Genomic DNA, 27,515 nt, shown 5'->3' on the forward strand with positions numbered 1-27,515 from the left:
AGACTTGAGAGGGTTTAAGCCAGACTTCCCAGGCTTATTTGTCTGAATAAAACTGCAGAGAGAAGTTCTAGCACTGCCACTGTCCTCCTTCCTTCAAGGGAGCTGATGTTTCCCTACAACTTAAAATTCTTCATCCAGCTGTCCTTTCATTCCTACCTTTGGACTGTGTTCTGTAAGCTGCATTAGGTGTTTGTTTATTCAAAACACCCACCATCTCTCTAAGCTTCCCTTTGTTACAAGCTGCCAGCTTGCCTCTCTCTTCAGCTGATTCCCATTATCTGGGCTCCCTGTCATCTGAATATATTTAGTCTCACCCAAGTAGTTTTGATTATCAAGATTCTACTACAGTTTAATTAGTGACATTTTTATTACTAATTTGTCACTCAGACACTTTCAGTCACATTAAAAATTCCTGCCAGCTTCTCTGAAATTGCTGTGTACTTGTAGTCTTTTTCTTTTCACACAAGATCAGCTAAGCATTTTTATTTTGCTGGATTCTTGGGAGACTTTTAAAGAAACACTTAGGAAAATTGTCTCAAGTCAAAGGAGACTTTTGAGAACCACAAAGAAGATCCAGCCCAAGGAACCGATGTGCGGTATTTCACCTCTTAGACATCAGTTTGAATACCACTAAGGAAGACATAAAAACCACTCAGAACCTTTACGTCCTTTCCATTTGGTTTCTAAAGGTGTAGAAGTAGCTGAATTGGGACACAGTCAGTGGCAACTAGGGTAGCTCCTAACTACTACATTTGTGGTCGGCTGTGCCGTGCAAGTCTCTGAGCAGCTGCAAGAGGAGGCCAAAACAAGCAGAAGGGGTGAGGCTGGTGAACGTCTGCGAAACTCTACCTGGAACTCAGCCCCATACACCTGGAGTCAATACAGACATCAGAACAAAACACTGTGTCTTTGTCTCTCTCTCTCTTGATCTCTTCACAGTATGGCTGTCCTTTCAGTTGAATGGAAGATGGGGTTTACACATCCAGGTGGTCTGGAAAGGAACGCATTGCTCAGGCTGACCAAACTCTGGCCATAACACTGCACCTGCCTTCCCCAAGCTCTGAATTTAAGAGATAATATCAATCACCAGGATTTAAAGCCAAGGTATAAGCCTTCCAGAACAGCACACACTAGTGAAGTGAGACAATTTCTGAAGACAGGATACAGCTAAAAATGGTCCTTAAAATTGCTAACTCAATATTACGCTTTCTTCAAAGAAAATCTGTCCTGGACGTTAGAATGCAGCCATACATCCCTCAAGAAGGGTTAATAAACAATGGTAATATGCACCTCGTAGGCACAAGCAGTATGTTTTATAACTGTTAATTACATAGATAGCTGCTATTATAAATAGTTCTGAAGCAATCCATTAACCAGATGGCTTTTAGCAAATCAGAATTTATGACTCTTTTGTGAGCTACTTATAAAAATGTAACTTTCAGATAAAGAATGTGAAACAGCTGAAGCAGTTGTCCATATCTGCTTTCCATTACAGCATCTTTGAGGATAGGGGGAGGAGAGGAAGAAAGTGTCCTATTAACTGTGTACAGACAGCTCATCCAATTGGAAACCTCTCCCTTCTTTTCCTGGGGAAGGGCAATGCTCACTTTGACTTCCATCACCCTGGAGTGCGATAAGTTCTCTTTGCAAAGGCAGTAGAGGATAATGCTTCTCCTTTCTGAAACTCTGACCAAAGCCAAGGAAACAACTACTGTTGACATGAGTAGGGACTTCTGTCTTAAGTGCCTATGGCTGCCCATAAAAGATAATGACATAAAACATCTGAGTAAATGCCTTGGTATTATACATGAGTTTATTAGTTACTTCCTCATGAATCCACTGAAAAGCATTAAGATTCTGATTGAGACAAATGTAATTTATTTGCAGTCCAAGCCATCAATATTTGTTCACATTTCTAAAGATTTTACATTAGAGATTTTCACAAGGTAAGTGTGGCAGCCTATGCTTTCAGTGGCTGTCCTCTACACAGGAGCATAGGAGAGGGTTAACTTTCAAATGTGTCAATAAAATCCATTTCACAAGTCATACGGCCTAAATAATATCAGTGGGCAATGAACTGGAATTCACACTTATTGGAACTTTAATAGATTAAACTCCAACGGAAATTTGGCAGATAAAAAAAGCTGAGATTGAAAAATGGCTCCTAATATTTGGGATTCATTTTACTGCATTCCTCCAAAGAACACTTATCCAAGAAAAGCGTTACTTGTGACAGTGTTGCTGTCTGTTCGGGGTTTCTTTTGCTTTGTTTTGTTTTTGTTGTTACAACCTAAGACCATCCGAGCTTGTAGGTTTGTGATTTATTCTCCTACGCAAAAATGGACATTAAGGATGGTATGCCAGCTCATCACCCACAGTCCATCATACTTTGAGGAAATAGCCATTGAGCCAAGATTTAATGAAGTCACAGGAAAGTTAACTAATGGTTTCAACACTTTACGGTGTTTTGCTGACAAAAGCTCAGGCGAGATTTATCCACCTTTACTCTCAAAACATTAATAAATCACACACACACAAAAAGAAGACAACAGTATTTAGTGTGCATTGCCACACAGAGCCATATAAAACCTTCACAGTTGGTGAAGGCATTTGGCCTCTTGCCTTATCCCACCCAAAGTCTCTGTGTAAGTCTTGGAGGCATAAACTGTGATGAGTGTTCTTGCCCGAATGGTTCTAAACGACTGCCATGCACAAAAATAAGAGTTGCTTTGTATGGATACTCACATATTAGTACAACAGGATCTTTTTCCAATTTTAATTTGTTAATGAGGAAAAGGAAATCTGGGAATCTCAGTTAGATGAACGTGTATTTCCACATGATCCGAGTAGGATTTTCCAAAGAACTGATGGTGATGAAACTTGCCAATTTCAAACGGAATATGGACACATAACTTCTCCAGCCTACTTTGAAAATGCAGTCCTTATGCTTATTTATGTTTGGGTGTATTACTACTTCAATGTTTCTCTCAGAATGCCCAAATATACCATGAATTCCCCATAAAAATACAGTGTGTCGATCTTCCCACTCAGCTTCTCTCAGCTTCTCCTAGGGCAGATGCAGAATGCATTTGCTAAATGAGATGAACCTGTGCTGCAGCACTACCAATAGACCAAAACAACATTCTGAAAAAACATTGTTTAAATAAAAGTAAATGAATGGTTGCTTTTCAGTCCCTGATGATCCCAGGGACAATTTATTTCAGCACTACAAACCGGAAAACATCCCAGAAATGGTTTAACATTCATGTCATCACAGTATTACTTGCTCAGAACACATATGTTTGAAACTTGGCTGTGGTGCCAGATGCTCCTTTCTACTGTTTCTCTCAGTGTCTGGAAATATTTAGCACTTGGAAATATCATAGACAGGGGATGTGCCTGCAGTATGATTTCAAACACAATTCTGATTCCGGTAGTGGTTCTCAAACAGAAAATCAGGTATGATGCAAGAACCAGAAACACCTTCAGGCCTAGAAAAACCTCTTAAGCAACCTCCTATGGAGATATCTGGCTAGACAATCACTTGTTCATCTGTGGACAGAGAGGAAAAGTTCTTCCACAGAGACATCAGGGAATGAGCCAGGAATGAGCTGGATACTTCTTTACTATAGTCAAATGCAACACAGAAAATGTAAATCAAATTTGTTGTTCCAAAGTGTCTTCAAGATCCTTTCTCCCAGCTTTTATGGCTAGTAAGAAGGGTTATCAACCACAGCATCCTGCACTGGCATGATAAAGAAGTGCCCTGGATAACGTGATATCATTGCGTCAACAGGGACAAAGGTTCAATGTGCAGTTATTCATGTTATTTTAAGCAGTTCCAGAAGGGATAAGACAGCACACTTAAAAAAAAAAAATGCTAAGACTTGCAAACTTCAACAGATTTTGCACACCTCTAAATTTAATATCTAAATGAGAAGAGTGGCGACATGCACTTGCAATACAAGAGACTTCTTTGAGCAAAGATTTATTATGCTAATAACACTAGAGCCTGCCTATTGTCCTGCACATTTTTAAAAAGGACACAGCATATGTATATTTAAATTGCTGGAGATGAACAGTGGGTCACAAACAAAAGTTAAAATGTTGAACTGCATCAGCCAAATCAATAGTGCATTTATTATTTCTACCCTTTCTTATACATTTTTGCGTAGTCAGTTCTGCTGCCAAAGCATTTCCAGAAGGTGAATACAAAGGATATCATGCACTATAATCACTGAATGAAATATGACTGATGCTTTAATGCTCACTCAAATCTATAGATCTAAAGAAAAAGTAATAAAATTAAATGCATGATTTAGAAGTAAGCTTAAACACTAAACTGATCCTAAATTCACTGAGGAAAGCAAACTTCACAAATCACTGCCAAGAGCATTAGCAATCTCCCTCCCAGACAAAAGGTCAACTTCAGATGGCTTGTTAATATGTATCTGGGTTTTACAAAGTTCTAAAGAGAGTGTTGCCCTATGACAAAGATGCACAGGCGTATGAAGGAAGAGGTGGTCAAGGAAAACGACCGCGAAGGCAAGTTCAAAATTAGATGGCAGTTTTGCAGTCTCCAGGCCCTTAACCACATTGTCCTTCCCCTGTCGCCAAATAGAAAAGTAAGGTTTGAGATGGCTAGTGGGAAAGACTTGAGGCAAAAGACAAACAACGCCAAGACCAATTAAAGCAGATTAATGATAGATACCAGCTGTCACAAAATTCACTTGTGTCTTGTTTTCGGCCAAGGAAACAGACGAAAAAATAACCTCACATCTGAGCTGCTATTCGGCCCTCCCCATCTCCTCACCTTTAGGTACCTAGCAGATATATCTGAATTTCTGTGGAGAGACAGAAGACAACTCAGATCTCTGTCCATTAACTACGAGAGAAACACTGGCACTGACCTAAGAAACTAAGAAAATCCAGTTAAATGCCCCAAGTTAAGTGAGATATAACTGGGAGACCCAGTGAATTCCTACTTAAGCAAAATGGGAAAATGGGAAGTGCAACTTTAAACTTTGTCAGTGTGACATTTAGGGGACATTTACTATGCCGCATGCACCCTCTTATGCTTTCTCTTCTGTTTCAGGAAGTGGAGAGAAAGACAGATACACACACACACAAAAAAAAAAAAGAAAAGAAAAAAAAAAAGAGAGACTGTGGCTTTTTTCCACACAGTTGCCAATATCACAGTTATTTATATTACAGCAACACCAAGGATGATGTCTAGACAAACTGGAAGAATCAGTCTACTTCTGTAATATGCTGATATTCTCAGGAATTAAAATTGGTTGTAATCCCTCTTTGTCCGACCTAATCTTATTTGCTAAAAAGTATTGATTATACAGTAATGTTCTATGTACTTGTGCACATTCCTCTCCCTCTACCCATGTCTTTCCTCACTCTCCTTTCCTTCTGTAACTTTTGAAAGTTATCCAAAAAAACAAATCGAGAAGCACAGTCCCCAAGATACAATCTTCCTTTAACTATGAAAATCAGGCAGATAAGTAGCGTGAACCAAAACAGACAGTTCTATAAGATATTCAGAGGGTTCAATGGGCTCAAAGTTCTTGGTGAGACTACTGTTCCTGGCAGAAGGTTCTTCTGATGGTCTAAAGCCTTTCCTGCAATTTAAATACAACCTCTTATCATATAACAGCCCTGCAAACATTTGACAAAATTATTACATAGTTCAGCTAAACAGAGTTGACACGTGATCTATATCACGGTCAGGTCAACTAATTTGGCAATGACAAAATGTTGTGACTTCTTGAGGATGTTTTGTTGATATTAATCACTTTCTCTAGAAACCTCATTAAAAAAAAAAATCACATTCCAGATCTGTAATCACTTCCCATCTTTCTAGCAGTGAAAAGGTCCACGTCTGAATGACCACAGAGGCTCCTTCAAATACAGCATCTGTCACAGAGGACACAATGTTCCATACCTTGTGAAATCAACACCAATTCCATCATTTGCCTCCTTATTACATTGAAAGAACAGGAGCAACATTTACATAATCTGAGGGAGGAAAAAATAACTATGAAAATTAGAGAGAGATCATTTCAATGCTTCTTCTGTGATGTAAGACTACCTAGAAAATTCTTCTCCTGAATTAAAAATTCTTAAACTTGTAGATTTTACAGATTGAGAGAATATACCACACGGCTATTTTGTAAGGGTTTGTTTGTAGTCATGCTCTGCCTGAAGAGCGACTTAATATTTATCCTCCTCGGAACAGAAGGTATAATTCTCATTGCCTTTATCTTGGATTAACTGTCAAGACAGTAAGTGGACTGTTCAAACATTTAGTGTTTTCGGTGGTTTTCCATGAAGATGAAACACAGGCCAAGCTGTTAAGGAGTGCTTCATGACTGCATGCCTCAGTTGCTCAGCACTCAGCTTCTCTCCCAGTCCGGGGTGGGTAAAAGGGAAGGCTGGGATATATTTTAAAGGGAGAGTCACTGTCCCCTTGAAGCCAGAGCCCATTTAAGATGTCAGTTTGGGCAATCAAAAACCAAGAATCCAAGTCTTTCTTTTGGAAGGATCTAGGCCCGATAGTGCACTTGCAGTGCTTCTGCTCTGTTACTCAGAGGACTTCAGAGCAGGTTTGCCTACCTTAACTCTCCAGTTCTTTAACTTCAAAATATTTGGGGCAACTTCAAAGATTTGCAAAGTCTAATCAGGCCCTCTTTCTCCATTCCTCTTTGAATGAAACACATTTCAAGAGCGATGTTCTAGACTTTACCGTCTAGTCTAGCCTGATTATCAATTATCCATAGCTTATTACACCTCACAAATACTAAGCTAATACTATGGACTACTGGAACCTAGGAGCTACTGCAAAGTGCTTGATGCAAGTAACATTACAAAGGCCGAAAGAAAAGTGCGTGTTCAGAAAAAAGCAAACATTTAGTTACCTGCTGAACAACTCATACTGCCAAAACCATAAGTCCCAAAGAGCCAGACGCTGCGCTCTGAACACAAGCAGCAAGGGTCTGAAGTCCAAAGGAACTGGGATTTTTAAAAAGAAATTCCAACGGAATAATTTTCACACTCCACAGCACCGAATGACTTCAGTGGTAATGCAGCTTACATTGAACTAGCAATCATTCTTGTGGTGCTAACAATATATAATCCAGGACATTTGAGTTAAACTTTATTTCAGTGAAAACTGGAGCAGGCCCTCTCTAAAGCAAGATTTTTATGAAGGTCTGAGCCATATTAATTGAAAGTAACTGAAGGAATATTGACATCAAGAGCCTTTACATCAAGCTTCTAGTCATAATGCTTCCAACAATGGAAGATGATAATAAACACTTCTAAAAATTATGGGTTGTCCTTGATATTTCAGAGGTTGATGGAATTTTCCAGAATGAGAAACCTATGACAAATGTTTCTTTCTGCTCTGATGTGCTTCACTGTCAATGAAACTGAAGTCAGCCTGCTGTATGTCACCATGGCTCCTCACTGTATTAGATCAAGAGTTGTTAACTTGTGAGAGAAAAGGTGTTAATAGCCATAATACTCATTCAATTTTTATGTGCTAAAGTTTTTGGCCAGTGTAAATACGTGAAATTGAATCCAAGTAAACAGAGCTTCATCCATTTACATAAGCAAGTCTTTTGTACAACCAGAAATAAACAAGACAAAAAAGAAGTTGTAATATGGAACTGCTCAACTAATATGGAACTGTTCAACAGTGCTATCCCATATATTAACATGTTTAGGGCAGAGAAAACAAACTAAAATAAATTCAGAAAATCTTCAAATCATTCTCATCATTTGTCATGCTCAGATAATATAAATATAATCAACACCATACACAGCTCCTTTGGCTCATCCCAACAAGATGCAGCTCATACCACATCCAGCAAAGTACCTGATCACTTACTTTTGGTATGTGAAGCATAACAATAACCCCAGTGAAATCACCAAGCTTGACCATCTATTTGGTATCACTGAGAACTATTTTCTTCTTACTCAAACTCTTAAGTTTTGCCAACTACGTACATAAAGTGAGGAGCACAGATCTCCATTAACTCTTGAAAAACTCTGGTCTTTGCCTAGGAAAAAACAACCCCCACGATCCCAAACTCAAACAAAACACATGTGTATGCAACTCACACAGTCATTTTGAATAACAGAACACCAAAATACATTAAAGAAACTTAGAAGTATTGATGCTACAGAAGGCAGCTAACAAAAACAGAAAGGATCACAGAGAAAGTTGCCTTTGACACCTTTGACATGAGTCCATCAATCATTTTAGAACGTCTATGGTATGTCCTGTGGCAAGCTATCTAACCAATCACACATTACAGAAAAATTCACTATGCTGTTTTCAAAATGTAAACCCACATAGTACTTTTAGTATAATCTTTACTGCTATAATCTAACAAAATAGCCTACCTGTACAAAAGAGCAGAGAGAGTGGAGCAGAAAAATTAACTATTTTCTGACTTAAAGTCCCATTTTCATACTTGATATGGGTGAGCACAAGACAATATGCAAACCATTTAGATGAGAAAACCAGCAATCCAACATCCATGTTCTCAAACTATTAATGTCCTTTCAGGCACTGAAGGCAGTGAAGGATGCACACTCCAACAGCCAAGGAACCAATCAATACTAGCATAGTCTCAATTTATTACAGGGGAGTTAAACTGTTTACTGGATCAGTTACTCATTATGACAATCATGATAATAAAGTAATCAAAACTTTTAATATTCAAAGGCTGGAAACATAACTATGTTTAGGGAAATTAAAAAGAGGAGATCCACTTTTAAAAAGCAATCACCATCTGAAATAAACACTGGACCAAGATTACTGGTGAGGTGTTTGTGCCAGTACAGGCATTTAAAAAAAATTTTAAAAATGAAACAACAAAAATAATAAAGGTTTCTCTGCCCTAAAGCAACCCTAGCATGAGGGGAGAAGGAAGACTGTAAAAGAATGCTTTGATCCAAAGGACATTGCAGCCAGTGAGAAGACTCTGACATCAGCAGTCCCAGATAACATCCGTCTTTTACAAGACTTCACATCTTCACTACTAGTAGTGGATTCATACTAAGCTCTAGCTATGAAGATAACACCTTTGCCTTGAAGTGACTCCCAGAGAAACAATCTTTTTAAACACTTCCCACTGTGTAGCCTTAGGCAGTGAAAGTCCAAGTGTTCCTTTTATGGGATTAAGAATCTGCTCTTTTCTGTCATGGGTCTTACTTATGCTAACCTCATGCATTCACCCCTGCTCCCTGGGTTCATTCCCAGGACCATTTCTCTTGTTGCATCAGTAACAAAATGAGCTATTAATCATATTTTTTTCAATTGCCTTATGCTACCCTTTTTGCTTGGGGTGCTCTAAAGCATTCTCCTGAGAATATTTTCCAAAGCTGCTTCTTTCAACTGTCTTCTGGGAAACATCATGGTAACAGGATATATAGTATGATGATATCAAAGGCTTCTACATAGCAAATCTTGTGACAACAGAATTCCCCCAAGGGGATTTGCATCCCAGCTCAATAGAAAAAAAAGCACTGGAATAACCTCCTTTTTTTTTTTTTCCCCCCTTGTGCTGTAATCATCTGTTATGCTTTTCACTAGCACTTCAAGTAACTCTCTATTGTTCTTTACTCTGAACTTTGGCTCAGCAGGGTTTAGCTTTTCAAAACATCACAGAGGGAGATCTTAATTACTTTTTTTTTTCATTTTTCAAAGAAAATCTCAAATCCATTAAACAAACAAAAATTCCTTTTAGATCTCAGAATTTCCTGTTGCTGGATTTGCAGAGAAGTAAAATCAACAACAACAACAAAATGCAGCCTAGTATGTCTCAAAATTTAGCTAAAGACCTCATTCTATCACAGCTACTACTATGGTGAGAGAACCTGAATTGTGCAAAAGGCCTAGGAAGTTGGCTCTGTTCTCTCAGATTTGCCAATGGCTATCTAAAATTTCACAAACTTAACGAGATGTACTTTTCAAAATGTCCACACACTCAGGCTACCTCTCAAGAGCCCTGATTCTGAACCAGAAAGGCACTAACAATATAGTAAAATTCTCCCATTTGTGACACGTATATCTCTAGAGTTTAAAGCTTAGTTTTATGAAGATAAATGTAAACCTCCAGGTCATCACTGAAAAACTGGTAGAGATCAAATGACTCATGGGCAAAGTGTGGTCTAGAAAAATGCTCTGCCCAAAATCCCTGCTAGTGCAACCTATTGCATGTTATAAGATCCAGACAGTACTCAGCTTCCAAGCTTAAAGCGTAGTGTTAGAAAGCCCTAATCAGGACCAGATTTTCTTCTTCCTGAAGTATATTGTAGGTCCTCTGTTCTCAAAAACACTTAACTTCTCCCATACTCCTGTAGTTGAAGGACATTAACTCACTGCATGCAGTCAAACAACAGGCACACCGCCGTAAAAAAACCCTATTTTTAAAATCTAAATCAAGTGGCAAAGAACAGCAATTTTAAGTTACTAAATACAAACTAGAAATTATATTCCCGTTTTGATTCAAATGTTGAAAAACGAACTTCATTGTTGACTTATTGGAGTCTAATATTACTCAGGGGAGAACAGAGTAGTTTAGCTGAGGCCAGCAGTAAGAGTTACTGCTAGTCTGGATGCCTGCTGGAAAGTGCAATAAAGCATACAAGTCCATGCGACATCCCAATCACCATTTTTATGAACATTTTCCTATTTATTAATAGCACCTGCTCTAAATTCACTCAAGTTTTATGCCAGCTGCCAATTCTGGGTCTAGCACAAATCTGAGATATATTACAAGCAAGTTCAGGTACAAATGAAAATAAAAGGTGAGGGAAAAGTGCAGCATATGCCAACAAGGCAAGTTCATTGCTGACAGGTAAGAGAGCAAGTGAATGGCTGTACATACCAATAATTCCAGAAGTGTAGGTGAGTTCAACCACCAAAGACAATGGAGGAAAAAAGCATCAATCATGGAGAAGAAAAAATGGCACCAAGAAAAGTCAGGTTATTTCCCTCCTGTTATTAAACTACAATATCCTTTTCTCTGCTCTGAGACATTCAAACTGTTCCAACTAATCTGCTACCTGAGTATATTTACCTAAGCTTTGCAATGCTGCTTGTATTTATATCTTATTTGCCTTTACACCCAGCTCTTGGACCTCAACAGAAGACATTCAAAGTATCAATCACTAATTATATTGCAAAGCATATGGAATATAAAACACACAGCAGCATGTGGCATTCAAAGACAGATGACTGAAATTCATGATACAAATTAGCACCTTTCCTTACTTGATTACTCAGGAAGAGGAGATATTTTGCAATTCGCAGGCACCTCCAGGTGCTAACAATCCATTTATTAGCAGCATTTTCACCAAACAGTAGGCTGGCCTGGACAGGGAAGTTGTCTCACATTCAAGATACTATTTCAAATCCAATAGGCACTTTGATTGTTGTAAAATAGGTATTGATAGAGATGGAAACTTGAAAAAACTCAATTTATGGATAGGCAATTGCAACAGATGTAGTGTAAAAAAATACTGTTGACATGAAGAAAATCTAACACAGTTTAGAATTATTACACTGCTGCTGTAGAAGTATGCTTCCTGCTATCTCAGTGTATAGATCCCCTCAAAATATAAAGCTGAAATCTTTAGGGTAAGCAACATTCCTTTTTCTGGAGTCCCTCTACGTTCATAATCTACAAAGTGCCATAAAAAGCCTATATGCTATGCATATAGAGAAGTGGCTGGCAGTGCAACATAATAAGGAGACATAGGTAGGCCCCAAATTCCTTAACTGAAAAGAATGGTCCATGAAAGAGTCTTTTTAGGGAAGCACTCCTGAAGGGCAGATATTTCTGCAGCCTGGTCTCATAGATGTCTCCTTCGCATCTGCTTGTCAAACATTAAATATACATCCCACAAGTCAGGAATCAGTCAGCCCACTCCAAAAGGATGTTGGTAGTTTATTCTAGTACATCAGCCAGGGACATTTTGTAGTATGAATGGCTGATATTTAAAGTAGTTCAACATCTTCTGTTTGATTAAAAGCTTTTATGGAAAGCCTCTATTTGCAGAAAAATATCACAATCCTTTTAAGGAAGGCACAGTGGCTCATGTATCACAACCACTCTAAAAATTGAAAAATACCCATGGACATGTTTTCTTACCATAAAAAGCACAAGTGTAATAGTCTTCCTCTTCAGCCAAGCAGAACTGCATTAACCAATATTTTAACTCTGGAACTGCATTTATCAGTAAACCCATGGATATAAGAACACCTAGCCAGAGGTTAAATGGAACCTAAGGAAAAAATACTAATGTTATACATCTTTCTCCACTAGCAAATCTGAAGATGTTTTTTAACAACAAACCTTCCATTCCCAGAAATACAGCACTGATGGGAACCTCATCAGACTGCTGTAGAATGTTGCCATTTTACTCTGATTCTTGAAATAATCTTATTTTTCAGAGCATAACTTCTTGCCTTTTATAGCTGTCATTGTCAACATTTAAGAATGGAAAGTACTCTACAATGTACAGCCATCAAGCAAGGACCTGAAGACAATTCTGGATCATTTGATTAATACAGCTTGCAGCAGCAATGTTTTCAGAAACAATAAAAAATTTTCAGATTCTGAACTTGAGACAATTTTACAGAGGTGATTTCTTAGCACAGCAATAATTCTTCCCTTTCTCTGATACTTCACTAGGGAGACATCCAAAAAAAAAAAAAAAACACACTTGCAATCACTACACATTGCTGAAATTCTTGGCATAAATAACTCATTGAATTTCTGATTAAAGAGATTTTAATGAGCGGAATCAAAATCTCAGGAAAATTTACTCTCCAGAAAGCCCATTCTGTTTCCAGCCACTAAAACCTGTGCTTCTGTACTCGTCAAATTTCACGTAGAGACAGTTTCAGACCTTCAACTCATAGTCATTTCTGTTAAAAATCTGTTTACATTTGAAACCACTTGCAAAGTAGCCCTAGAGACTAATGTAAATTGGACTTTTTCCCTACCAATTTTTGTGTTAAACAGGATTCTAACCAGCAGCTAGAAACATCGCTAAAACACAAGCAGGAATTTAGGATACGTGACATGGCTATTAAGGCCCCACTGGATCCATTCTTCCTTATAGGAACCTCCTGGACACAAGAACATGTACCTCTGAGATAAACAAGGCCCTGTCTCTTCCACATAATTTCCACAATTAGGATAAGGACTGCAAGGGAAGCCATAGACTTCCACTGGTAAAAATGGCTGCGTTAACAGCTACAGTCAAAGCACTTTTGACAGGTTTGACGGATGTTCCCAACCTCATGCTCACTCGTAGTCTATTCCCAACCCTCTGCATCTACCTCACCTTCCCATATTCAGTCTCCTTATATGAGCTTCAATTACTGTGAGACTTTTTTTTTTGCTTTACTGACCTAATTCTCTTTAATTTATCTTGCCTTTTGTTTCGTCCACTCCCTACTATAGCCAGCCCAATAACTCCACTGGGGAACTATCAGTGTTTTCTGCCACATTATTCTTCATCCTGCTTTTGCAAATTATCCCTTCTCCATCATTTCATCCATCCCGCCTTTAGGATAGCACTAATACTTTATGGCTGTATACATAGGACCTAATACAAAGGGAACATGTTCTAGATTGGTTTACTACAGTAATTAATACAATAGACTAAAATCATGGTAGTCTTTAGCTTCTACTACCTCACTATTGTCGCTTATCCAGCTTACATGTTAGAGTGGTAGAAGTTGTCCCCTGGAAGTAAAGAAATAATATTTCAGTGTCCTTCACAAAGCACAGTAAGGAAATTCACGCAAACTTGTACATATTGAAATAGTTCTTTCCAAAGTATGTCAGTAAAAATAGATTTCATACAAGTCTGTAATAAGACAAAGGTTAATTAGCTGCAACCACTTTTTCTTGAGGTCAAGAGGAGTTACACCTGGGATGATTTTAGCCTAGAATAGCCGCACTTCCATGTGATTTTTTTTTTTTTTAAACTCGGGACATATCACATCACACCTTCATTTTCACTTGATGCTAAAGTGACAGGGCTAATGAAAAAGGTTATTTTGATAGGACACGACCTACTTGAAAATAACACATTTCAGCATTCTGTATTCAGTATAACACCCAAGATTTCTGGAACTTAGAGAAGTCAGTCAATTTTTTTTTTTTTTTTTTAACTCTATACTTTTCTCTCCCTTTTCCCCCCAATTTGTGTAGCTGGCAATAATCTGTGCATCAACAGCCCCGTTGTTTCCTTCTCATCATTCCGTTATGAAATCTCAGGTATACACAGCTGGTAATCAAGCACTGTTTCTAAGGATGTTTCATTCTTTCAGAACTTCTTTCAGTTCACATACCAAAAACCCCAGGTTCTCCTAGTCCTGCAACTGTCTCTTTGCTCAGACTTCTTCAGAGGCAGGATCCAGGAGGCACAAGATTACTGATACCTACAGTAGTCCACCAGGATTGTCAGTCAGGTGTTGCCAAAACCTTGTCCTGGATTCATTGAGTTTTACCGAAGCTGAGATGTTCTGAAGAAAAAATATTTCAGATTCACTATGTCATCCTCCTCCTCTGTCATTTTACTTAGATAGAAAATATCCACCTATTTGTGGAACTAACGTACTAGCAAAAGTCTTATTAGCTTAAATAGCACCTCTGCTTCTATCTCTCACAGACTCTGAAAAACTATCCACAGTACCAGTAATTTCTTTCAACACAGTTATGCTCAGAGGACAGGAACTCATTGAGGGAGTCTCAAGCAAGACAGCCTGTGGTCTACTTGATTTTATTCAGCTTCTTATCCCAACCCTTCACTGAAGCACTATGGTTAAGGGCCCATTTGTGTTACAGCAAGAAGCACTCCATGCTCCAAGCATCACACTGCACAGGTTTGATTGCAAGAGGAAGATGTAAAATTCCAAAGGACAGTGTGTGAAGTGTGACTAACAGAACACAGCATAAAAGCAATACATGCAAGGTACCACAAGATGCAAAATCATGCCATTCAGTAACTGTGCATGTCTGGTTTGCTGTTTCTTTTTTAATCTCAATCCTCAAAACACAGGAAAGGTGGGACAAAGAAATAAGATGAAAATACCTATCCTTCTTCCCTTCATTATTTAATACAGAATATATCTTTTAGTGTACCTTTTAAAAACAAAAAATATGTGGAATTACATCTAGAAAATACACTTGACAGCCCTTCCACTGAGCATGTCTTGCTGCCATTTCTTGTTGATATTGCAGGTGAAAGAGAACATACCTGTTTGGGTACAGTATGCATTGAGATGCTTTGAGTCATCCTGCATAAGTCTCTCCCTTCTTTTCTCACTCCTCTGCCTATATAGGCACCTAATTTAGGTTTACTGGAATTAAATTATATGAATATATGAATACATCCTTCCTGCTTCATCCCTTACTCTAATTCCTTTTAACTGCACAGCTACCCCCTGTCAGTCCTTATGCCTATGGTGAAATCGAATAGTGCTATCTGCCCCAGTCAGCTAAGAGGAATCTCTCTGCAAGGTTCCCAGCCTGATAACAAGTTAGAGACAGTTCCTGTGGTTTTTCAGAAAGGTTCTGAAGGACTACATTTCTGCACTGGAGGAATTAAAAGCTCCAAGCTTGTAAAGATTTATAGATCTATCTCCACAAAATGTAAGTAAATCTGAAGCTATCATAGCAGAGATGATTATGAGCACTGTGCATATTAAAACAAAGGGGCAGTGAACTCTGATTTGCGTATTTCTGATGCAAATTCCCACCACTTTCACAACATAATATCTACATGGTTCATTATATTTTGATTAAAATTAACACATTTCACTGATGACCTTTAAAGGAATGCTTGCTTCCAGACTCTTAATGCACCATTGATCTACTACACTTTGTCAGCAAAACAGTGATCATTCCTAAGATGCCTCTGAAAAGCTTGAGTCTTACACAGATCCGTCCATAAAGTTCCCACTGACATAAGCAATGCAGAGATGCAGAATTTGCGTAATCAGCTCATTTGCAGCATTCACCAACAAGGGACATACTCTGCCGATTCACACCCTCACCAGAAGGTTGCTCTAGTTAAAAGGAAATTGCTACATTGCAATTCAACAGACATGAAAAACATTAACTGGGTAGCAGCTAAGTAAATAAGCAAATGAAAATGTATGTAAGTTATTATTACCTTTGCTCCACAGGCAATGAAAATGACCTTTGTTGAAAGGCTGGTTCAGAATCAGAAGGCAAAACTTCAAGTTTCCTGTAAGATAAATGTTGATTCTTATTAGCAAGAATATTGATTTTTTTTTTCCCCTTTATTTTCTTTGTTTGGCTTTTGCCATAATAATTTTAGTCCAACTACCTCAGAGCAACTCCACTAATTTCCCTGCTTCTTAGATTTCATCATTTTCTGATAGAAAAGCTGCCAGAACTTCATTAGATGCCCTTTTCTTGGTAGGGTTTTGCTAAACTTTTAATTTAGAAGTGACTTTTACCCACTGAAGGCTATACTCAACAGGACCCCACAACTATATAGATCTCTCGTTTAATCTCCCGCTTGCTTCTGCTTAGATGCAGCATTTACTGATATTAGCTTCACCCTGGCCTCTATTAACAGGGAAGGCTGTATGAAGCTGTCTGTAATCTAGATACAATATTTCACTCTCCTGGTGGATGCAGAACTCTTGCTGCCATTAGTTAGTTCTGTGCCTACATTTTTGTATCATGAGAAGCTCTAATTGTGGTAGATGCTTTACAAAGACATACCCAAGGAGCTTAAAATCAAAGCTACTAAAAAGCAAAAGCAAACTTTAGCCTGCATTATCTAGGTGGTATTGCAGACTAAAAATCTCTGTGGATTTACCAGCAACCTGAACTGATCCAACAGTCTGAATGGGCTCCTAAAGCCTCCTGCCCTAGCAATATGTCCATTGTAAAGGTCGATAATAAACCTACAAATATAAAAGCCTTAAAATAAAAGGATTTATGATATGACATGCTTTGGTTTCAAAGAGTAAATACATAAATCTTATGGTGGGATTTGCATTATTTCACTTTCTAATTATCTTGCCAATCATATAGGAACACAAGTTTCCCCTGGAGCCTGAGATCCTTAGGCAATCAGGTTAATGAAGTATTATTTGGTCATGTGAAGCCACTGTAACCAAAAAAAGGAAACCTCTATCACTACAAAGTCTTTTGGGCTTTTGAGCAGATCCAGTATAGCAGGAGGCAGAAGGCTACAGGTGAACCTGTGGCTTAAGCCATATGGCATTACCAGGGAAAATACAGGTGGTGAAACTTCTGAAGGTGCAGGAGTGGGAGTAGGGAGGAGATAATCTTCAAATTAACAAATTAAAGGCATGGTTAGGAGCATGAAGTGAGGGTTAGGAGATTGGGACACCACTATACTGCATCTCACCTTTCAAGTGATTTAGGGTTTCTCTATGCCTCAGTTCCCCAAAACAGAAATAACAGTATCGTCCTCCTTTGTAAGCATCAAGAGAAACACTACTGAAGATCTAGATAATTTTTACTCCAGTAAAAATTCTACGTTTATCACTGCTACCTTCTGGGTGGTGCTTTCAAATACCTTCCATCATGTTTTCCACTTGCATCTTTGCTGACATGGTCCACACTTCCATTTAACTGATGTATATATAGAGGAATAAATTTACTTAGAAAAGAATGGAGAGGTCGGAGGATCAAGTAAACAAAGCAGAGTGAGAAAAACCTTTTTCTTTGCTTAGTCTGAACAGTTTAGCATTGTCCTTGAACTTTAAGAGAAAGGTAGAAAACAATACATTCAAACTAAGTGCCAATTTCCAGCTGCCTCGCAAAACAGGACCTCAGCAGCAGATCTCCTAATGATGGTTAAGTGAGAAAGGCTGCCAACTCCTTATATTAAACACAGTCACCTAGTGGTGCCCTCCACTGAAGAGAGCCAGCAAACATCAGAGGTTCTTTTACTGATACGATAATACAAATAGACACGGGTGCTGTTAACGTATTCCTGCTGGTGAATCACAAAAGGCATTTCTGTGTCTGTTTTAGACTCTAAAGCCATATCAGCATATAAAAATGCAGTAGATTTTTAGCTTTTTCTTTTTTTTGCATATCAGGAGGACTCGCTATACATTAAGATCTGGTTTTGAAGCCAAGGCCTGGCTGTAGGTGTCCACACCAAGATTTCAGAGGCTGATTTTCAGACATGACACCTTCCAAGAGCTGCTGGCTCCTGTTCAGTTGTTGCAAAGAAGCAGAGGTAGATGCCTCCTGCACACACGATTAGGAGGGAGTTTCTGTGTTTTGCTTGTTTGTGTGCAATTTTTTTTATTGTTTTGTTTGCGGGGGTTTTTGTGGGGGTTTGGGGTTTTTTTTTTAAGCACAGTTATGGGTTGAAAAAAAAACGGAGAAATGGAAATTACTGTTTCTCCTGCTTTTATAAAAGTTAATGTTCCAGACATTTCAGACCACTGCAATTAATACATGAGAAAATGCAATGATTAATGCTATGAAAATGAGCCCAAATGTCAATATTTAATGGTGCTCAGTGAGTTAATATAAAACTGCACAAAGGGCTGAGTCCTCGGTAGATGTAAAACAGTAATAAAATTCGGCTGCAATAATTTACAACCATTGCCCTAAAAACTTTTAATAAATTGGGACTTCTGATGGCAAAGACTATGTCAACGGACAGAATATGCAACATCCATCACTTTGAGAAAAACTGATGAGAGCTCCCTGTGCCACTGCTCTGAGCACTCTACTGGCTATTCATTTGAAAACAAATCTACTTCAAGGCCATTTATCGTTAAAAGCCCTTAACAAATTAGGAAGCATCTATCTCCTGGACTGTCTCCCCATCCATTTTTCACAAAGATAATTAGCACCCTGACCCAACCATTAACAAAATTGCGCTCTGTTTGGACTAATGGGAAAGAGAATTCTGTAAGCAAGAATTCAGTAGCGAAAAGAACTTGTCCCCGGATATGGATATTTCCACTGAAGAAGCTTTTGTTGGCCTTTTGTTGGAGGCAGAACAAGTTTGTCTCTTGCATAGTTTCTTCCATTTTTAGTATAATTTTCTCTTTCATTATGTACTTTTCTCGCAGCTTTTGCAGACTGAGCAAATTCAGCCATCTGCAGCACAGGCAGAAAATAACAAATTCCTCCATACAAAACCTCCATCTTATTCTTGATGTTTACACCAACACAGAGAATGAATGGAGCCCAGTCTCACAATGCAAGTCCTCTTGTAGAGAAATGAGCTGCACAGTAATGCTTAATTTCTACAGGATAGGAGGATAGAAGGACGACTATAGGAAATTTTTATGTGCATTTAGGGAACCAAATTTGTTCAAGTCCAGTCTTACCTGCTGTTTTTCCTATTTGCAGCTTATAAACCTTGCAGTGTCACAGGCATAGTTTACAGATGTATGTATTAACAGATGCACGTCTACGCCAACAGCCAGTTATATGCAAAAATACACTAAAAAAACCCCCAAAACTTTTAGCAGATGAGGAAAATTCCTAATCTTGGAATAACGCTGGATCATTTCAATCCTGCTGGAAAAACAGAGAACTGTTTCCTTGCTTTTCTAGGTTGCAAATCAGCCAGCAATCCCTACAAGTCCTCCTGGGACCACCAGTGAATAACCTTGTCCTTTCTGAAAACTTTTTCCCTTCTTTGCTTTCCAACTTTTATTTAGCCACACTTCTTTAATGAACCTTTTCTCATGACTGCTTAGAAAGGACTTCTGAACATCTCTGACAGCCTATGCAATCTCTTTTTACCCCATTTTAACTCAGAAGAGTTTTAATATATTTTGGAGCACACAATGGCTAAAAGCCTTATTGGCTTCTACCTGTCATATTACACCCATCTAGCTATTCTATAAATATTTATCATATCATTATACATTTTTTGTTGATTTCTCCTTGTCACATGCCAGTCTTCAGGCGGTATGTCTGTCACAAAGCATATTCAAAAGGCATATATAATTTTAAATACAACCTTTACTCTGGTAGACAATAAAGCAATATAAGCCTTTGTTTCCCTTCAGTGTTAGAATAATATCACTAGAAGTTATTCCACATACTGTGAAGATCCTGGCTATTGGATTTTCCAAGGGGAAAAATCTTTCATTTCTTTCAAACAAGATCACTGCTATTCCCAGCCTTTGTGAAACAACATAAGCGGTAACACACGATGGGGGCACACGCTGCGCTAAGATACCGGCATGCCTCAAGGTGCTAACAAAGTGTGACTCCAAAGTTAGAGCTTCAGCCACAAAAAGGCACTTCTGCTATGCAAAATTATTCATGCTTTACTGCTTCCCTGAGTAGGAGCCACTCTTTTCCTGTCCAATAATCTAGCAAGGGTCGTCCACAAAGGGGCAAGTTTAGCACAGGTAGTATGAGGGCAGAGGGATTTTGCCGTTAGCAAAATACTAATTTAATCTAGAAAACTGAGAGCTGAATTCCTGATCACATAGGTGGGAATCCAAATAAACAAGGAGCTTCTGAGAGAGAAAAACTCTGCATGAACCCACTGAAAATTTCTTCCTGCTCATGTTGCTGCTCTCATATCAGTTTACTTTCCAGGATTAAAAAAAAAAAAAAAATTAAAAAAGCTACTTGGTTTCCAGTACCAACACTCAGGAAGTTCCTGTCTCCCAGATTTTTAAAAATGAACAGTCACTGCCTAGTTAAATGTCAGAATATGTGGGAAGGGACAAGACTTTTTTCCACAATTCTGAAACGGTGATGCTGATAAAAGACAGAGGAGCAACAGGCTGAGGCAGCCCTTCATATGGCAGTTGAAGTTTCTTCTGTTGAAGAAGAATTAGCATTGCAATTGTGATTCTAATAATGCCATTTAAGTTATATTTAGTGGGAGCCTATCATAACATACCCTAAAGAAATCAGTACATTAAACCAGCAAATATAACAAAATAATGTTCATGCAGAACTTCATGAGGACAGGTAAGGCTATTGCTACAGACCACCACAGCAAAATTACTGAAGCGACTTGCTAGGCTGTTGGCTTGGCATTCAGTTTTGGTGTTGGTTTTTTGTTTATTGGTTTTGTTTTGGTTTGTCTGTTTGTTTGTCTTTAATTAATACATTAAACTCTCCTATATAATTGAAATACAATCTAACAAAAAAAATCAGAAAATATCAGATTTTACTTCAAAATTTTTCTTAACATCCTGTGCGGATTGAAAAAAATTGGATCGAATGTAGTCCTAAGCATTACTAAGTCAAACAAAAGCTGGAATGGGAAATTCTGCTATTGGTGAACCAGATGTCACTAACACAGGAAAATTAACAAGTGATCTTATAAAGGTATGAATTATGACATCAGGAAAAAAACCCAACATTATTGTAATGAACTAGAATGAACAATTTTAAACAAACGGCTAAGGAAAGAGGTTTTTCATACTGATATCCCTTAAAATAGGAACATAGCTATTTAAAGAAAAATGCTCTATTAAAGTTGCCCTCATTCTTATTTAAATGAAGGTTCAATGTAGAAAAATGCCACTGATTACACTTGAGGTATCCTGGTTTTACATCAGTGAAGCAGAAAGGATCCTAAAATGGTATCTTTTGCTGCCTCCAAAGGCAGAAAATCATTGTAGCATTGAATACAAAGAAAAGTATTCTAAATGCTCACAACAAGCTCAAAAAGTTTATTGGTAAAACATCTTTCATTTTGCTGCATTAGTTGTAGCACCACAACTAGCTGTTTCTTTGACATTCATCAGCATTCTCCCTGCAGTCCTAATGGGCAGTTTGTTCCATCTATCACTTGAAAAAAAAAAAAAAGAAAAAAATCCAAAACACCGAATAGAGTTTCCACTAAATGAAAGACTATATATTGTTGTTTGCTTTTTTTTTCAGCCTTGTCTTCATGGAAAAGCAAACAGATGCTTGGCACATACACAGATGTTACCTAAACACAGAGAATGTGGGATTTTAAAACTAAACTAAAGGAGTCTGAGGGATCAGCATCAAATCTACATCATATTCTGCCAAGTAAGCACCTGTGCCCAAGTGTTAAGTCCAAAACTGATGCTCTGGGAAGAACTACTTGTTAGTTTCTGCAGACATGCTTGCCAGCTTATTGAAATGGACCATTTCATTCAGGGCTTGTTTTAAAAGCTCCCATCCACTTACCAAACATACTCAGCTGGAACAGCCTCCCCATCAGAAATGAAGTAAATGTTTGATTAGACAAAAACTAAGGAGAATGAGTCTATCAGACTATGGACCATCCCCCATTTCCTGAAAGGGTTTCTTCATTGTGGTTTTTTTGTTCGGTTTTTGTTTTACAGACATTGGAACAACACTACATGTAGTTTCCTACCTGATGTTCAGATGCAGTTCCTAATAGGCAATTAACTTGCCAATGTATCAATTATTCTTGAAAGTTGACTTCTGCCTCCAGGACAAGATTCTGGTTTTCTTAATGAATGTCTTTGGTAACTCACTGACTACGAGCACTATCTATGCCTACATTAGCAAATAGCATGGCACAAGAAAATTGAGTGTATAGAGAAAAACTGTTGATGCTGAAGGTATGATATTCACACTGTGCTTGTTTTGGGAAGAAAAGGAGGGAGGGAGGCTAGTTCAGGTTCGATCTAGTCTGGTCCTGTAGACTAAATACCCATTAGCAGTAGGAGAGCATTGTGAGCACTCCTGGAGCACATTTTAAAGTTTCATCCAAAAGGAAATTGGCCTACAAATTCCAAACCCACTCTGCAATGTAAAGCAAAGCACAGTAAATAGGCAGGAGACTTGCTTCAAAAGCATATTATTGATGGAAAATAAAACACTAATGTAAATATACCAACAGGCACATGGGTTTTGGCTTATAATTTTTTTTTCTTTTAAACAATGCCTTTACCAAACTGAGACAACTAATGCCACAAGATTAGCTTAACTTAAAGGAACAAAAGATTTTTCTAATCTTACACTCATCAAAATTGACTCTGTCTTTAGGTTGTTATACTTAAGAGGCAACCTGACACTTGTATCTGCTCTGTAGGGAAGGTTTGGGGGTGAATGTTAACCCAAAATTTTAGCTTATCTTCACTATAAATTCCCGGAAAAGCACTTAACATCATACCCTAAGATAGTACTTTTTAAGGTTACTGTTCAGAATAAAACCTCACTTTGTACTGAAAAAATAGTGCACCTCATATAAAACCAGTCCTCATTCTGCTGTTCTCTTTTCTGAACTAAGTTTTCCCCCAGCAGCAATTCCCTTCACCAGGAAACCCAGTGCTCTGCTGCCATACCAGGGAATCTAAAAAGAGTAATTTCAAACTTATGCAGTCCAAATCAACTCTCTGAAATGTAAATGCTTCATGTTTAAAAAGTTTCGCAACTCCTGCAGAACTGCTGCTTTGAAAATGAAAAAACTTCTTCCAAGTCAGTCAGTAAAATCCACTCCCTACATTTGTGCTCTTGCTAACAAGGTAGTTGTCAGCTTTAATTCAGAGAAACAGTTAAGCTTGGACTATTGTATTAATTATAGCCACTACTTATAAAACATTGTGTAGCTGCGTTTTACTACACTGAATCCCAAGCCTCCAAACAAGACATTTAATTTTCCTCATAAGAGTGACAACTCCAATAATAAACCAACACAAATTATGCAAAAGGATCATAGACCTTACAAACATGTTCTCAAAATTCTTGCATGAATAAATCAAATATGGATACCCAGCTTCTTTTTGTGCAAATGCAGTGTTATCCCTGTCAATGCATTTTAGTGTTCATTTTTTCATGTAAATTCTATTGATTTTTAAATATTTTACAGCTCTTAATTCTCCAGGCAAATTCCAGCAAGAGGGATAGAAAGAAAGGGGGATTTGTGCAGTCTTATTGAAAAGCTGCAATGTGGAACACTCAAGACACCTCTGCAAGAATTTACATGCCTGAATTCAAAACAACTAATTTTTCACAATAAGTCACAAACATGGCCATACACACGGGATAACTCACCTACATTATTGACAACTGCTGATCCTAGAAGGGTGCTAAGCCTTACAATGAGAACTTCTCAATTAATTCTGGTACTCGTCTGGAGACCGCGAGGAATGCATCTCAATATGTGATGGGACATTTATTTTTATACAAACTCCTATAGTTTCTAGCTCCATTTCTGAGTGCTTGGGACTTCTGCTCTTTATGTGTCAAATACCTCAGTCTGGTCAAGCAGAATAAGATCACACAGTTCCCAGCAGTGAATTCTCAGTTTTACGTAACTTGTCCAGCATCACAAAGAAACTTCATGGCAGGATTCGACTTCCCAGGGCAACATTCGACTGAACTGAATCATGAGAACTATTTAAATATAAATCATAGCAAGCACACTACTTACAATCATATACATGGAAATGATGCTTGTGCCCCATTACCAATTCTCGTTTCAAAATAAACTGATCAAAGTAAATGGTCACTTTGGGGAGGCAGCAAGGTACATAAACCCTAATGGGCTCTTGGGTAGACACAATGACCTATGCACTATTTTCTATTGCAAGGCCTTTGGCTTGGTTTACCTCACACCCTTGTTGCTCGTCTCCAGAGATGTTGCTGGAGCACCCATTCATTATTCTGCACTTTGTGTAAACAGGACTTTCATTTCAACCTGAGCACAACAAAGTTCAGAGTTAGCTGGAAGCAGTAGGATTTTTTCTTTTTTAGCTGAAATGTTATTAACTCATCAGTTATACTCTTCCAGTTTTCAAGACTACTGGTTGGACTCAAATTGCCCAGCAATCCTAAAAGGAAAGAGATTTCTGATATAGGCATAGACACATAAGGGGTAAGGAGATCAGTCAGATATATTTCATCTTGTGGCATAGAAAAAAGAGCCAGCTGAGGCTTAAGAGATGAACAGGGAATAAAATGGCAGGAGTGACAACTTTCTGTAGAATAGGAAGTCTAGTCTCCAAGGTTGTAGAATCTGACATGACCTTTCATATTTTAGATAAAGTTTAAAAGTGTGTGAATTTCGCTGCAACTACCTTTTAAAAAAATAAATATGCTAAATACTTTGCTTTGTTATTCACAGGCAAGTCATCTTCTGAGACAGTACCCATTTTACACCTTCTTAGTTCAATACCAACTGGAAGCTCTTAAAGATAAGAATTAGACATACAGGCTTGCTATAAAATACTGATAGTATTATGGAAAATTTAACTTTTCTGTTTAAAATTTCTAGGCACCAAGCATTAGGATTGGAGCTTAAATCTACAAAGTGAAAATGAAGAGAGAATCTACGAAATTACCTTTTGATCTTCAGGCTGAAAAATGAACACAAATTACTGTAAAACATCAATTTCTAGTTTTAGCCTTTTTTCCTCAAAAAGACAGAAACATTTCTTAACTTTAGAGAAACTTTAGGAACGCTGAGCTGACCAACCTCTTCAGTACCCCTAAAACTACTATTACTATTCAAGTAAGTTCCAATGTTAAAAGAAAACCGAAGAGAGTTCGCTAACTTTCTAGCTGATTAATAGCTAGGTCTAATATAATGTCCTCCTTGCATTTAAAAAAACACTCAGCACCACATTGTCCGAACACATCATGCTAACAATATTTGCTATCTGGGATGTCTCTGTTTCTAGGGATACAAACAGGCACACGAACTCCCTGGCTGTCTTGAGAACTTTGGCCATTATCATCAGCTCAATCTGCACACTGTCTGAGTTAAGGTGACTTCAAGGGATCACAAGGCACAGGAGGCAGATGGTGTTATTCAGTAGTCTCTGTGGGAAAATTAGTATAAAGCACCAATGCCCACGGTAAACATTCAGCTCTGCAAACAGTATAACGCCAACTGATTTCACTTACTGATGGTGAACGGATTTCTTCGGGTATTTTCTATAGGTTTAACAAAATTTGATAGCTAATGATTTACATATTAGAGTGCTGACCAAAGAATAAGAGCCACGTGAATGCATAAGTGCATGACTGCTCAGCACTCAAATTCCCTGCTCTGCTGTCACCAAGAACTCCACTGACATCTCAGTTATTGGCATTAACATTTCCTACACACGTAGAAGTCTGATTTCTATCCGCACCTAGGCACATCTGGAGTTCAGGAGGCTGACACAACCTGATGCCTCCTTTGATCTCAGAACACCACTGCTATCCACCAACTAGACATTTCACTGCTGATCTCATTTGAAGGGCAAGTTTGAAGTACCTGTTCTCAGAGCATAACTAATAGATCTAGCTTCACAGCGTCAGCCATCTCCTTTTTAAAAACTGAGAAGGAGCTCTACCTTTTATCAGCACAGATTAATAGCTGGAGCATTCCCTCAGGAGGTTGATGACCCACGTTTGGGTCCCTTCTCTGTCAGAAGGAATTCACATCCAAATCCTGCTTCAGTCAAGACCGTGCTCTCCTCCCCAGACATGGCATTTCCCTCAGGGAAGCAGATCCTTCCCTCCCTGCTCCAAAAGTTAAATAAATAAATTGATTTATTTTCATAAAACAGTTAAACAGGAGGAATATATGGAAGCCCGACTCTGTAATCCACTGATCTGGATACAGTTCTCCAGCATTTAGCCATCCAAACCTCTCTTTCACACCTTGAATAAATCCTCCAATTACTTCACCATGGTATTACAAGAACATTATATACCCGCTGTTACCTCCTTCCTAACGTGCGACGTGCTTTCAGAGAAAAGTGCAACCTCTGGTTTTGTAAGATATTTTTCAGGTGAGAAGAGTAGTTCTCTCACTATCTTGACAAGATTTGGCACCTGGAGTCACAAAAGGAGGAAATAACCCTCTGCAGCACAGTGTAAGGTGTCTAAATCCAACAGAGGAGGATTTTAGATGCTTCATTCTTCCTGCTGCTCACAGCATTCCCACTGACAAGCTCAGCCTGATTCCTTCTTAGTACACTTACTCTGATGGATTGTACTCTTCATATACACCAAACTCTCCCTCTGACCTATATACACAGTCTAACTACCACGCTCAAGACAAGTACACTGTGGCTAAAAGTCATATGTCCATCTGCTGAATAGCCCAAGAGCTAAACTCCAGTATAATCTTGCAAGTGCAGACAGTAACGTCCCATTTTCAGAAACAGGAAATCCGGCATTATGTGACTGCAGGAAGACCCCACTCCTATCCAGCAAATGAGCCAATACTAAAAAACAAAAGTTCCTTTCTGCTTCTCAGCTTGATCTTAAAACAAACATTACAAACCACAGATGGCCTCTGGCCAAATTCTAGCTTGGATAACTTCACAAACTTCTGTTTCTCTATTTCCATTCAGCCATCCAAAGGAAATACAGTATCTCTCACTGTCCTGAACTCTTGTGTACTAATTAAGCAGTTCTTTAACTGCATATGGCATTCAACCACGCTACCATGGACTTTGGAGTTGGTTGTTTTTCGTATTTAGAAGGTTCACTAAGTTTAAGAGAGTTGCGTAAATTATA

General features: G+C 38.3%; 1 protein-coding gene across 3 annotated transcripts in view; it reads right to left on the reverse strand.

Annotated features, from left to right (window-relative positions):
• The window catches only part of TPK1 (thiamin pyrophosphokinase 1), a 305,419-nt gene that overhangs the window by 232,077 nt on the left and 45,827 nt on the right, over positions 1-27,515 (reverse strand). For all 3 annotated transcript variants that reach the window (XR_010605792.1, XM_065628899.1, XM_065628900.1), the window contains exon 2: positions 16,219-16,293. Coding sequence is in view for 2 of the 3 variants with exons in the window: in XM_065628899.1 (XP_065484971.1) it covers positions 16,219-16,293 (75 nt within the window). In the remaining variant the exon portion in view is untranslated. The remainder of the gene's footprint in view (positions 1-16,218; positions 16,294-27,515) is intronic.

Source organism: Caloenas nicobarica, chromosome 2 (genome assembly GCF_036013445.1).
Source record: "Caloenas nicobarica isolate bCalNic1 chromosome 2, bCalNic1.hap1, whole genome shotgun sequence".
NCBI lineage: Eukaryota > Metazoa > Chordata > Aves > Columbiformes > Columbidae > Caloenas > Caloenas nicobarica.